This window comes from Haliaeetus leucocephalus, unplaced genomic scaffold (assembly GCF_000737465.1).
Source record: "Haliaeetus leucocephalus isolate CR32 unplaced genomic scaffold, Haliaeetus_leucocephalus-4.0 Scaffold1014, whole genome shotgun sequence".
NCBI classification, from domain to species: Eukaryota; Metazoa; Chordata; class Aves; order Accipitriformes; family Accipitridae; genus Haliaeetus; species Haliaeetus leucocephalus.
In genome coordinates this window covers 640,133-654,289 of record NW_010973450.1, presented here as the reverse complement: position 1 = coordinate 654,289, position 14,157 = coordinate 640,133, and the positions used below count along the sequence as shown (strand labels likewise).

Sequence of the window (14,157 nt, the reverse complement as noted above, 5' to 3'; positions counted from 1 at the left end):
ACATATATATATAAATATATATATATATATATATATAGGCTTTCTTAAGGGAAATTTTCTACAAAATTAAGAATTAAACATGACTATTTGTCACCCTTGGGCACCAAACGTCAGAATGCTTCTATAAAATGTGATGCTCAACATAAGCAAGTGTTTAAAGAGGATCCTTCTATAAACTAAATAGCACAGTTACACTGTACCATATTCCTCAGGACTCTTCTGAAATAACATGGTGTACACCAAAAAATGTTCATACCCAACTGACTGAGATACTAGTAACTCCCTTGCTGTTGTTGCAGAAGGAGGTAAGAAGACTCAAGAAGCCTTTTGAAAACACACATGTACAGCTGTCTAGAAAGTCGGGGGTATATTTAAATCCAGAAAGAATGGTTTGTTGGTTTTCTCATGCTTTTGGCATGATGATAAAACATTTCCCTCTGTACAAAAGTAATAGCTGAAAGCCACCAACCTTCTATGTATAAATATAAACTCTTTTTTAACTGTATTTTTCAGTGCAGCTTTTGGGGGTTTGTTGGGGGTTTCTTTGATTGATTTTATCATTCTACAGGGAAAACACACCAGTGCATAAAGTACCCACACAAAGCTTTCAGGCAGTGGCTCTGGAAGCTGAATACTTTCATTTTACTTAACCAAGAAGATACAGGGACAGAAAACAGAAGTAACATGTGCTTCACTTTTCTGCCACTGCGTTTCATGTTAGTCCTAACAGATAATCTCTCAGGGTGAAAGATTTTTAAACATACGGTCTTTGAACCTTCTCCAAGGCTGTGGGTAACTTCTCTTGGTCCGAGACCACTGATCTACAGGTAACAGTATTCTACCATCACACGGGATTACATTTCAACTAAAGGACCAGGCAACTCTGCTGTGTTTAAACACACCTTTATGGAGCGAATTTACCTCCATTTATTTCCTGCTTGCCTGAAGAGCGGTCCCAGCCCAAACCCAGAAAGCAGCCAGCACCCAACACCCGGGGGAGCCTGGATGTTCATCTGACTGTGGCGGCTGGGGGGATCCTCAGCCCAAACCAGCCCTTAGGGACTACAGGAGAAGGCTGCGTTTTGGTTGGTTTTTTTTAAAGAAAATACATAAAAGATTATTTATATGGTTCTTTCAGAGCTCCCTGACTCTTGTCAAACTGAGACTTTGCAGGCTCTTCCCTCCAAGAAAGGGAAATAGCCTGTTGGGGAAGGGAATCTGTTGCTTTGTGGGAGATTTTTTGTCATTTATGGCAAAAACATTTAGTTCCTTACATGGCATGGCTTGGTATTTGCCTACGTAAATCTAAATAATTGCGGCTGTGAAAGCACGCTGGCATACAGAGATGAAAACACTTCCACAATATATATTTGTATAACTTTTTAATTACTTTGCGAGCTTTGAAAAAATTATTTCTATTGTAAAATTGTTTCCTCACCCCACTAGATTACTGATATTAGAATGACAAAAATCTACATACCCAGGGGAAAGGATGCCAACCGACACACTTTTTCAAAAGTGACACTAAATTTCTAGCTTTTCGTTCACTTTGAAAAAAATCTTCCTCCAGTAGCTTCACTAGTCAGAAAATGCTTCTGTGACCCCCGATCCTACTGCAATCTGCCACCCTGTGTGTGACAAGTCTCAGATAACACCATTATTAAACCAAGCTTCTGCTCTATTTCCCCAGCCTTGCTCTTTACTTTGCTATATGAACTGGGATGGAAAGGTATGGGGCCAATTTTTTTTCTGCACTGGGTAAGTTAATTCTTTCACACCTTTCCCAGCACATCACGCCTCAGATAAACCTAGCCAGCTCCTCAGGCACCCAGAAGTCTTGTGGTCCCACGAAGTGCCAGCTCTTGCCTTGTCAACCTGCCACCTGGAGGAACTTCCCCAAAATTCTTGCCGTGAAAGTTATGGGTAACCCAGAGCTAAACAAGGTTCCCTTTCGACAGCGACCCGGTCCCCAGCTGCAGCTCCTCCTGACTTACTCATGACTCCCTCCATTGCACTGCAGGAGCAAGAAGCTGGGTTTGGTCTGTTTATTCTTTGGAGAGCTAAACTATTCAGCTGGACCTGCAATCTCTTGCAAAGGCGTGGTGCCCCTGGGAAGAACAAGCCTGCACCACAGGCTGCCAAGAGACATCAAACACACACATTTGCACAGAAAAGTTGTCATGCTTACACATTTCGGCCTCTCTCCCCCAAGCCTGGTGGAGTTCCTGGTCATCCCTTTGTAAGGAGACATTGTTCTGCTATTCAAAACCTTGAGATAGCACCCAAGGATGGTGGCATAAATCTGCTTCAAAAAGCCTGTAACGTCTCACATTTTAAACTATGCATCACCTCATAAACCTGCCCTCGCCTTTAGCGATACCACACAGCTATCTACCCAGAAGCCAACTTAACATTACACTGGACAAATGACAATGCTGCAGTTACTGTGCAATGGGTTATTTATGCTAATATCATGGTGTAAGGCCTCAAAATGGACCATTTTCTCTGCCACTGATAGAGCATCGTAATTTTTCAGGGAAAGAGCTAAACCCAGCAAACGGAAATCCTTTCTCCAAACACTAGTTCAGGACAGAAAGCTCACTCCACAACTGCCTCAATATATTAAAAAGTCCCAATTGTGCAGAAATCAGCAATATTAAACGGAGTTTAATTTTGCAGAATGTCATCTCCAAAAATTATCTGTATTTAAAAAAAAAAAAAAAAAAACCAAAAAAAAAAAAAAATCACCAAAGAGGGGGCAGATGCCACTTTACCTAACAAGGCCACACAGTCACAACCAGAAGATGTAATGAGGGAGCACCCCTTGTATTTGCTAACTGTAACACAGAAGGGACAGGAGGGAAGGTCTAGTTTCCCTCTGCCGACACCCTCACACATTCTCCCATCTCACCCCAATAAATAAGTCTTTTATTATTTTTATGAGAGCACCTTCATTAGCACGTCTAATACTCATCACTTCAGGGCACCGCATATCTGTAAAACACTGTTCAAACAATTAAAACTAAATATTGATAATTGACAGAAGGCGACAGGGCAGGCTAAGGAGCTACTCACTATTTGACAGCAGACGGGCGTGCTCTGCTGGCTGCCGATGATGCTGATCCCCAGGATGTGGTTATCTACCCGTGGTACCTGGGGTTCACGCAGCACTGTGTGCCAAGCAGAGCAGATCCCCCCCCTCTCCGACAGGCTCGGTGACACAGGCTACACTGAACACATCTTGCCTCCTTATGCTCAGAAGTAAATAAAGGAATCAGGTTTTTTCTTCGTCAGAAATACCTATTTCTGCTCAGAATTCATAACTACCCTGTGCCAAGATCACTCCTATTTTTCATTTACAATGCAAACATTACAACGGGATAAAAAATTCTAATCTGTCAATGAAAGTCAAGAAAAGCTGTAAGAGAAAATACTAAACTTGCTAGTTTGTACATATTTGTACATGACAAAAAGTTCTTGGCTACACGATTAAAGGATGGCAAAGACACCACTCAAAGATTGCCCCTCAAAGACATACCTTAATATCAAAACAGCGTCTGTGACAGCCGCGCACAGAAAGAGAGGAAAACTCTCAGGACTAATTTGTACCACCCGCTCATTACTGTGCCTCTGATGCTGATTTTGAATGCTTCTCTCACAACTAAAGATAAGCTGAAAGAAAATCAACTGTTTGCCAGTGTTTTTTGTTGGGTTTTTTTTTCCTGTCTACCATCACGTAAACGATACAAAACCATGATAAAACCAGGGTTTCCCATCAGTTCTCTATCATGCATCAACTGCAGAATTTCTACCCATGCACATCTGTCTGCCTTGTACTGGCACATAAACACACACTGAAGACGTCAAAACTCAAACTGGAAATTAAATCTCAAACTTTCGGTGCCTTTAACGGCACATTTATACAGAGCGAAGCGTGGGAGAGCCACATCCCTCCCACAAGCAATCCACCCCAAAACGTTCTCCGACACAGCCGCCGCAGCCGACTCCTGCACACGCCTCCGGAGACCTGCCTGCCGCAGGCAGCGCCGCTGCCCGCACCGGGAGCGGGAACCGCCGCCGGGGCTCTGCCCGCGCTTGCACCGCTGCCGCCGGGGGCTGTGGGGCTCGACCCCCTCCCGCAGCCGGACGGATCCTGCTCTCGGGCTGCTTCGCGCCGAGCGGCGGAGGAAGGACAGGGTGGTGAGGATGCTTTGCCCGGGAGAGGGAAGGTCTCCGGCTCCCCCGGCACCATCCCACGCCACAGGAAGCTTACAGTTCCCGTCCCCCACCTAAGCGTGGGTAACGTTTCTCCCAGTTTTCTCCCACTGCACCCAACGCTGGGAAACCTGACAGAGAGAGTCCACGTGGGCACGACGTGCAAATAAGCCTTACTTTTGTAACTGCATCGAAAGTAGGCTCAAAAACCTTACATAAAGGAATCATGTAACTCTATGCTTGACAACCTTCCTGATTTAAAAGACGCAGGGATATGAATGATATAGATTCAAACATCAGCTTCCTAACAGATGGATTAACAGGCTGCTACATATTTTCCTCACTTAAAGAAAGGAGATCACACAGAGCCTTGAATATCCATGCCTGGCCAGTGCTTGCTAACACTTAATATTCTCCAGGACTGAAGATGAGGAACAGACAAGGAAAACGAGAAGGGCTCGGAGACATCCCCTCACCATAAGCTGCACCCGCCTGGCAGCCGCAGAAATAAGGACAAACATACTGTAAATGCACACTCACATGCAATCCTGCCCGTGCTCCTCCAGTACGAAATTAAAGAAAGTTGTCCTTTTAAACCTAACTGCACCCTTTATAGTGCACCTTTAATTAACTTTAATGCCGAGTAAGTCCCACGGGACCCTTACCTGAGGAGCCTTAAGTAAATAACCCGAGGCTACCTGCTGAAGGGGGAGGAGAAAACAGAAGGTGGCATCTCCCGGGGGGAATCGCCAACCAACGCAAGCACTAGCGCACCCTGAGCGCACGCGCGGGGACGTCACGCGACGGTTCCACAAAGCGTTCGCCCCCAGCGCGCGGAGCCCGGCCGGGCAGGCGTCCGCCCTCCCACGCCCGGGGCAGTGCCGCCCCACGCAGCCCCAACGCTCCCCACGCTGGGTGCCACGACGCCCACGTTTCGCAGCTTCGAAGAGAACCCAGGAGGACCCCGAGGTGCATCCAAACTCACTCCCCATCCATACTGGCTACTCTCACGCCCTTCCTCTTCTCCCAGCTCCTCCGCATCCCCCGTGGGTAGCCCGGCCGCAGCCTTCAGGAGCGAGTCCGAGCCCTCCTCCGCTGCGAGACCCAGAGCCCTGGGCTGCCCCTTCCCAGCGGCACCGCTCCCTCCTCGGAGCCAGCGGCCGGCGCTCGGCTCGGCCACACCTGCCGTGGAGGGTGCTCGGAACGGAAAAAAAAAAAAAAAAAAGGTTAAAGCCTACTAACAGCAGAGCTCCAGAAAGCCTCCGGAAACTTTCTGGACATGAAACCTTTCTCCAAATGAATAGGCAAAACGCGGAGAGGTATCAGAAGGGATGCTGACACGAGGACCACCCACATAAATCTTTGGTGTGTCCAATTCAAAACACAAGGCTCCTGATGCCCTTTTAGAGGTCATCAGATTTAGGTGGGGGTTTTTTAAGGTTTAGATGTTATTTTCCCTAGCTTTGTTCTCAGAAATGATCTAATCATCTTGGCTGAATTCCCACCCACACCAGCAGCCCTTCCTTGCACCACCCCCCAATCCCAGGAGTCAGCCTAAGCAGGCATGCATCATGGAAGATTTCAAATCAAAAGTCAAAAATTAACAAAGTTTAAACCACCAAAAATAGGGTATTATGATGAGAAGTGCTCAGCAACTTTAATTACAGCAAAATCTACCATCTGCATCTGTAATTTATGAACTAAAATGGCCTTTTAAATTGGACCTACAGACAGGAGACGAGGATGACACTGAACCGCAATAAAAACCAGAATTACAACTCAGTAGACTCATGTTCTCATGTTTCTTCTCCTCCCAAAGCACTTCTGTAGGAAGTGTAGATCATCTTTCAGTAAAGGTTTACCTAACCATCACCTTGTCTTTTTAGACCTGGAAAAGTTTTCTGAGCTGTAAGCTGACTCTACAGAAAAGGGGAGACACACACACACACTGAGGAAAAAAAACTGACTGAATGCTACATTTCAAGTTTTTAAAAATAAATAAATAAATAATACAAGTATGGAAAGATCAGTTTTGCATGATGCACATAACAAGATAAAACTAGTCCATGTTTGCTCAAAACCAAACATAGGATCGCTCCAGATTATGAAGCTTTGCAATCATTTCGACAAATATGGTCTGAACGTTAAGCTTATGACTAAACTTAAAACCAGACATTCTTATTTTGTTTCTTCACAAAGCTCTGGTACGTGATTTCTAAATTCCTGTGGATTCTCAACTACAACAAAGTGCTAACATTTTGGGGTTTCAGTATTGTTGTCAGTACCTCAGCCCCCTAGCATGGTATTAGACATTCTCTCCTGTTTAAAAAAAAAAAAAAAACCAGGAAAAAAAAAAGCTTAATTATAAACATTTCCCCTATATACCTAACTTGTCACTTTTATTTTTAATAGTGCTTGGCAAACGTCCTAAGGTTTAAAATTTTAATTGCTATCTGCAGAGTCCCTACGTGCCTTTAGATCTGCAAATTAGGTTGTGACTAGAAAAAAACTGGAATTTCATGCAGGAATGTTATAACGAATGGAGGCCAACTATATTGCAAAACCCTGATTCCAGATAGATTTAAAATGTAAGGCATGGAGGGGGGAAAGAGAGTTTCAGATTTTTAAAAAGGAAAGCAAAGAATCAGCCATTGATGTCACACATCTACAGCCCCAGGTCAAGAAGCTGGAACTAACCTGATGGAAGTTTTAGGAACTACATGAAAAAGTCCAAATGCTGGGGCTCACCAAACCATACATGTCTCGTCACCCTTACGCACATGAACACACGATAAACATTTAAACTTAAATCTTCCGGCTAGAAGTTAGGAGGAGAGAGTGAAAAATCGCCCTGCCTTCAGTGCCGCTAGGTATCGGCCAGTTTACAGCACTGTTCACAACATCCCTGTCGGCTCTCTGATGCAGACAAGGTCACGCAACTCTGACCGCCGTTCCTCCGCAAAAACGTATTTTGAATTGCAGTAACTGTAATAATCCACGCCACTGGCCACGTCGACAGGTCTAGCCCGTCTCTTTCGCAGCCATTTTTCTCCCCAAGGTTCCCTATTTCGTCCCGCGCAGCACCGCGAGCCCGAGCCGGGGCTCACCGCAGCACCGCGCCGGCAGAGCGGAGCCCTCGGCGTGCCGCCCGCCCGGCCGCCAGCTCCTGCGCGAAAAACAGGAAAAAGAGGTCTCTCTGGGCTGTTCCGTGAACGCTTACGTTTTTCTGTCACCTCTCCTTTAGGTAACTTCCACGTGGCTCAGTTATTTGAATGCTGGTTTTAACTGCGTCAATCAGCACATTTAAAAACCACAGACACGTTTTAAAAAAACAGCAGACGCTGCCGGAGGAAAAGATTAACACACTGTTGGACTGCGAGAGCAGGGACCCAGACATCAGATCTTCGCAGACTAATGCTCAGAAGACCCCGGAGACCACCGAGACAGGTACGTGCTTCTAGTCTTTGTTCCAGCCTACCCAGAGCTACATAAATACACAGCCTGAAACATTAACCGTGCCAAACCGTAGGAAGTCAGGCTCGAGTATTTAGAAAAACAGCCGCTGCTTTGCCTGTAGGCAGTTACTCGGCCGCAGTCATGCTGTATCCTTGGAGGCTCCGGTTCCAGCAGCATTTCAGGGCTCAGTTTGCCGGGCTGCCTCTTCGCCCCGGGGAGGACGAGTGGGGCTGCACCGTGCCACAAGGTGCAGCCCCACCGCCTCAGGACCGACAGCGCGGCATGCTCCTCACCTGCACTGCGCATACCCAAACTTAGCTCAGTTGCATGTTTTCAGGACAACAGAGGCCACCTCCAGAAAGCCAGCTGCAAGAAACAAACTGCTTTTTCCCCCATTTTAAATCATTGGAGTATCTGCAATCATTTTGGTTTACGAACTACGCACATCTCGATACCTGTTTTACAGCAGAAAATAAATGTGCAAAGGCAGTGGTTCTCTAATATTGTGTATTAAAATTAGGAACAATATAATGAAATAAAACCTGTTGCAGTCTGATGCTATTCAAGACATACATGTACTGTTTTTCATTCCAAGAAATTATCATGAACATGCCTCCTTTCCCACAGACATTCTACGCAGCAGTCTGACAGCACAGCAAACAAACAAACCAAAAAAACCCCTCGGTCATGGAGTAGTGTATTTAGTTAAAATAAGACCAAAAGTTTCTGCTTTTCTTCCCTATAATTTCTAGAGAAGCCTAAAAAGGAAGTGAGCAAAATTATTTAATAGCTGCTTCTTTCAAAATATGTTTTTTCTAAAGGCTTCATAAAAATATGCAAATAATTTATCCTCTGTTCAAGTAGGAAGAGACAGCAGTTTGCAAAAACTTAGGACCAATTAGAACTATTTGCTCATCTATCTGACATATCCGCATATTGGTTTGACAGTGCATTAACTTCAAAACCCCTAACACATTTTTATAGAACAAGACTGCTACAAATATTACCCTTTTTTAAGGCATAGTTTCAATTGTTCAAAAGTTATGAAGTTTTAGTATGACCATTATTAACCAGATGCTTAATCTTAAACAAATACAAACCTTTTTCTTTGGCGTTTCCACTGGGGGCAAGGCGGGGGGAAGTTTGACCAAACACACGCAGAGAGACTGCTCTAGCGCAAGAGTTTCTCAGAAGTCTATATGCTTTCAAAAACAAATCCTAATACATTTCCAAACTTTTCTGACATGAGAATAAAGCCCTCCTGAATATCTGTGGAGCAGCATGAAAAGAGAGAAAAATATTTCTTCCCAATTGCATTTTTTCCATTAAATCAATCAAACAAAATTCTCAGAGAATAACTACTGTTGCTCAGGAAAAGCTGATGTCATTGATGTCTTCTTGGTTCTTTTTGTAGGTTCTTGATATCTCCTAGCAGCAAAACCAACTTGCACAAGAAGTTTACAATGTCAAGCAATGTTTCACAATGCCATGTCAGAAAAGAAATGGAACCTTTTACTTATTTTTACTACTTGATTTTTCTTGTGGGATTTATTGGAAGTTGTTTCGCACTATGGGCATTCACACAAAAAGATCAGAAACAGAAGTGTATGAGCATCTACTTAATTAACCTCTTAACAGCGGATTTCTTGTTGACTTTGGCGTTGCCAGTAAAGATTATTGTTGACCTAGGAGTTGCATCCTGGAAACTGAGAATATTCCACTGTCAAGTCACAGCCTGTTTCATCTACTTGAACATGTATTTATCAATTATATTTTTGGGATTTGTAAGCATGGATCGTTGCCTTCAGCTAATGCACAGTTATAAGACCTACCGCATTCAAGAGCCTGGATTTGCCAAGATGTTGTCTGCAGTCGTATGGACAATGGTTCTCCTTATAACAGTGCCTAACATGGCTATTCCAATAAAAACCATTGAAGAAAGACCTGGTGCAGGGTGCATTGATTTCAAAACAAAATTTGGAAGAGACTGGCACGTGTTTACTAATTTCATATGCACAGCAATATTCCTGAATTTTTCAGCTGTGATACTGATTTCCAATTTCCTTGTTGTTAGACAACTCTACCGAAACAAATACAGTGAGAGTTACCCAAATGTGAAGAAAGCCCTCATCAACATACTGCTCATAACTGCAGGCTACCTGCTGTGTTTTGTTCCGTACCACATTGTTCGCATCCCCTACACTTTGAGCCAAAGCGATACCATAACCAGCTGCTCTCTGAAACAAGCTCTCTTTAAAGCTAAAGAATCTACCTTGCTGTTTGCAGTATCAAACCTCTGTTTTGACCCTATTCTGTATTACCATCTTTCCAAATCATTCAGACTGAAATTTACTGAGACTTTTGCAGCACCAAAAGAGGCAAAGGTTTTCGCAGACAAAGACATACGACACAGCAGTGAACAGCAGATGCAAAAGTACTGATTCTAAAATACATCAGAAGAGCGTGCAAATGTGCAGTATAAACAGCCGTTGTGCAATTGCAAGCATGGCTACCATGGTCAACAACATTCCTGCTGAATCATAAGCCCAAGCAGAAGGAAGAAACTTGAACAATACCAATCACTTTGTTATATGTTCACATAGTAGGTCTGAATTAGCAGAATGTTTGATAATGCCTTTCAGAAATAGTTCAATGTACCAGTGATGACCTACCTGGGATCAGCGGCACTTAAGAATACAACGTGTTCAGACTCAAACATACCTTGCAATTATTTATGGTAAACACCTGAACTCACCTTTTCTAAGTTAAATATTGTATACTTACTATAATAAATTATTTAGTGCAATCAAGTGAAGAGATTATTTAATAGCAGTTCTTCAGCTGCAAAGCTTTCACGTACACAATTAACCCAAAAGCATTTTAGAGGGCATTATTTACTCCAGAAAGTGATTTTAAGCTGCACTGATTAAAAATTATTGTATCTGCTTACATCACACCTGCAGTTTTATAAATAAATCTCTCATTCTTGCCAAGCTCTATTGCCTTTCCTTGCTGCTGCTTCAATGAATATGAAAAAAAGCTAACAACGTGTTATTACAGAAAATTCAAGGAAATTTTAAAACTAAGATAAAGTGTAAATATCCAGTGTGTTCTCTTTGCTTGTTTTTTTTATAAAAATTTATAAAACAGCAACTAAGTTTATTAATATTCTAATTTACAATTAGTTCCAAAAAATAATGCATATGTAGAACAATGAAAATCTTAAAAATCAATTTGCACAGGCAAAATCCAGCTACCTGGATTAGCTCCATCCGTAAATCAAAAATATTTCAGAAACAAGACCAAATTAAGCCATCTTTTTAATAATCCTTAAAATGGGCACAATGTGAATCAAGCTTTCAGCAAGCATTCAAAACTGTCCTGAACGGAAATAGCTCCTTCAGTATTCTCATAACAATTCACCTGCAGTAAGTCAGAACCCAAACTTTGTGGAGTAAGAAATTTAAAGCAAACAAACCTGTGGTCATCACATCATACTCTCACATGACACCTCCTGTGTTGGCAGGATTTAATGTTGTTAAAGTTATCCTTGTTTAAAAAAAAAAAAATAATTCTCAAGTAGATATGTTCCAGTGCGAGGCTTGTTCAGTATTTGGGCCCTTTTTCCAGCACAGTGGAAAACATGAGAAGTCATCTGAATAAGGATTTAGGATCTGGGACCTAATTCGTGGGGCTTTCTTCAGTTCCCGTGAGCCTACAGGCAAACACAACAACAGCAGCAGCCAAAAAAACCATGCTAGAAACAGTGAGGAGTGGGTGGGAGGAAATAACACCATTCTGTCCCTTACATTTCAGAAGTATTTCTTTCAGCTATTTTGGTATTCACCCGACTGTCCAACTACAATATCGAATTTTCTATTTAGCAAACTTTTCTTAGACCCTGGAACGTGGTGCTTTTATTGTGGTGCCCGCCTCCTTAACCCGAGCAAGCCATCCATCCCACGCTATTACACCTCTCAGGCGTTCTTCCAGCTAACCCCCCGTCGATAAAACGGAGATGCCCGCGCACCGCGCTGAAGCCACCCCGCAGCGTGTGCACGCTGGCAGCGGCAGCAGCATCGTGTGAACCGGGCAGGAGCCCTCGGGCAGAGGTCTCTCAGCCCAGCTCTCTTCAGACAGCGAACTTCTCCTCCTTTCAGTGCTTCGCTGTAACGTCAGGCAGTACCGTTACACACACAAGCGCAGAGGTCACTCACCAGAGGGATGGGGAAATGCGTTGCGTATTGCAAATGGCGAAGGAGGTCGTAATTGGAGGGAAAAATCAGTTCTCTCAGTCTTTCCCTCTTGACGGACTTCTCGCTGGTAACTGAAATTCTTCTGTCTAAAGAAGAGCTCACATTCTCGCAAGACTCCCCAGGCATCGGAGAAAAAATCTAAGTCATGTAAAACAAACATTTAAGGTAAGTATAACCTCTAGCTTTCGAAATTCAGCAATTGCATTCAGAGATACAATTTTGTTCTTGTTTACAGTTACTTTTTAAACACCTGAGGTTCTTCAAAGATAGACAAAGCGAGGGCAATCGTAATCAAGTCTGAAATTTAAGATACATATATACATTATCTCTCTATGCATATCTCCATTATTATTAGACAAGTTTTAAACTAGCGATATTCAGTCAGGGAAAAAAGCACTACGATTCAGAGCAATCTCCACACTTCTTATGCTGCTGTGACACAGAAACCACAACGAGATATTCCAGTGATTGAGGGAAAACAGTGAAAAGGGTGAAGTGGGAGGTGACAAGAGACGTTGTAGACAGGCATGGATATGCTTGAAACCACTAATATGACAGATGTCAGGTAGAAACACGGGTCCCAATATCCTGCAAGTGGATCTGCGCTGATAGCTCCGGGCACAGGATCCCATGCAGAAAGAGGACCAGCCCAAAGGAAGAAAATATGAGATTCAAGAGCAATGCAGAATCAGGCTAACAGTAAGGAAAAAGAGTGGGGGAAACAGATTTGGAAGACAGAGCCAAAACATAGAGCAGTCACTTGAAAAACAAATGGTATCAATGGGGCTCCTCAATGTCAAAGAAGTGGGTAGCGCTGCATATTTATTCGTGCTTAACTCCAATAAGCAGCACTCTGAATGTGCTGAGGGTAAGGGGGAGGGAGGGAAGGAAGGAGAGAGAAGCGTGCGTGCGTGTGTGCATGCGGACAACTAGGGGAAGCACAGAAGAGCAGCAAGTTGTCATACAGCAGAGATGCAGAGAAAGGAGATGATGCACTGACACAGAAGACGGCAGGGACTGGATGCCAAAGGACATCGGCTGTTGACGGAGGAAGCAAGGTGGTGCTAGGGGCATGGGGGGACATTCAGCAGCAACAGCAAGCAGCAGACACAGGCATCAAAAGCATGCAGAAAATTGAAAGTTAAACCTACTGGAAATTCCGAACCAAAATCTGCCTTAAAGTCACTCTTGTCTACATCATCAAAAATACTAGCGGTTCCCGAGTCAATGCCCATATGTTCCATAATACTATGATCCTAATAATTACCAGAGAGAAAAACAAGTATCAGTCACACTTTACTGAAGACCCATTTAACTGATCACAGGTAAACCCAAGCACTCCACCTATTTAAGAAAAAAGTATTGATGGTAAGAAGTTTTCAGATACTGACTTTTAAATCTTTACAATAAGACTTAATTTACAGAAGTATTTCTCACGCCTAACTCCACAAAAGCATAGATAAGGGCAGGAGCCAAAGGGGGGAAACAAAACTTTACAGTATATCCCCATAATCAATTCTGCTCCAGGACACCTACAGAACAGGAAGCCGACACTTGCACCTTCCCAAGATTTATTTCCTACTTTGTTGTACCACGAAAGGCAACTTGTAGAAATCCCCTATATTTCAGGGCAAATTTGGCCATGAGACCGATGCAAGAGATATACAAAATAAGTTAAAAAGAAACACAAGAGGATGCTTTAGCTGCCCACAGGCTCCACACGGACCGTGCAGCAGAACAACAGGCTACATCTCATCACACGAGTACAAACGTGGTCCATGGTCTGGAGTTTAAAATTGCCTTCCTCTCGCGCTAGTTTTAGAACAGGTTACGAACTGCTCATCTGGTGGAAGACTCGGGATCGCACCTGGACTGTGCACGTACGAGTTACGAGGTTTGGCTTCACAGCCTTCAGTCGGCGGCTGTGTCACACACAGTGAGCTCCGGATCGCCTGCGAGCAGATTGCCAGGCTGCGCATCGCTCACGCCTGTGCTGTGCCAGCATGTCCCACGCTACAGAGAGGACGTGGGGGTTACTCCAGGCTCCCCACCAACTCCTCCTGCTTAAAGCTCTCCCTTCTCTTCATTGAAGCACATCTGCAAATAAGTTTTCCACTGGTACATTTAGAAGTCGACATTGTGCCTTTCTGTTTGTCCTGAGTTACTTAGATCACCAGACAACTGTCAGTTCAGCATATTCGCATTAAAACGTCAATATTCACAAGAATGA

The 14,157-nt window shown here is 43.7% G+C and overlaps 1 protein-coding gene across 1 annotated transcript in view; it reads right to left on the bottom strand.

Annotated features, from left to right (window-relative positions):
• MED12L (mediator complex subunit 12-like) overlaps nucleotides 1-14,157 on the bottom strand; it is a 139,160-nt gene that overhangs the window by 101,050 nt on the left and 23,953 nt on the right. The window contains exon 11 of the mRNA XM_010584903.1: nucleotides 11,889-12,065. Within this exon, the coding sequence (XP_010583205.1) occupies nucleotides 11,889-12,065 (177 nt within the window). The remainder of the gene's footprint in view (nucleotides 1-11,888; nucleotides 12,066-14,157) is intronic.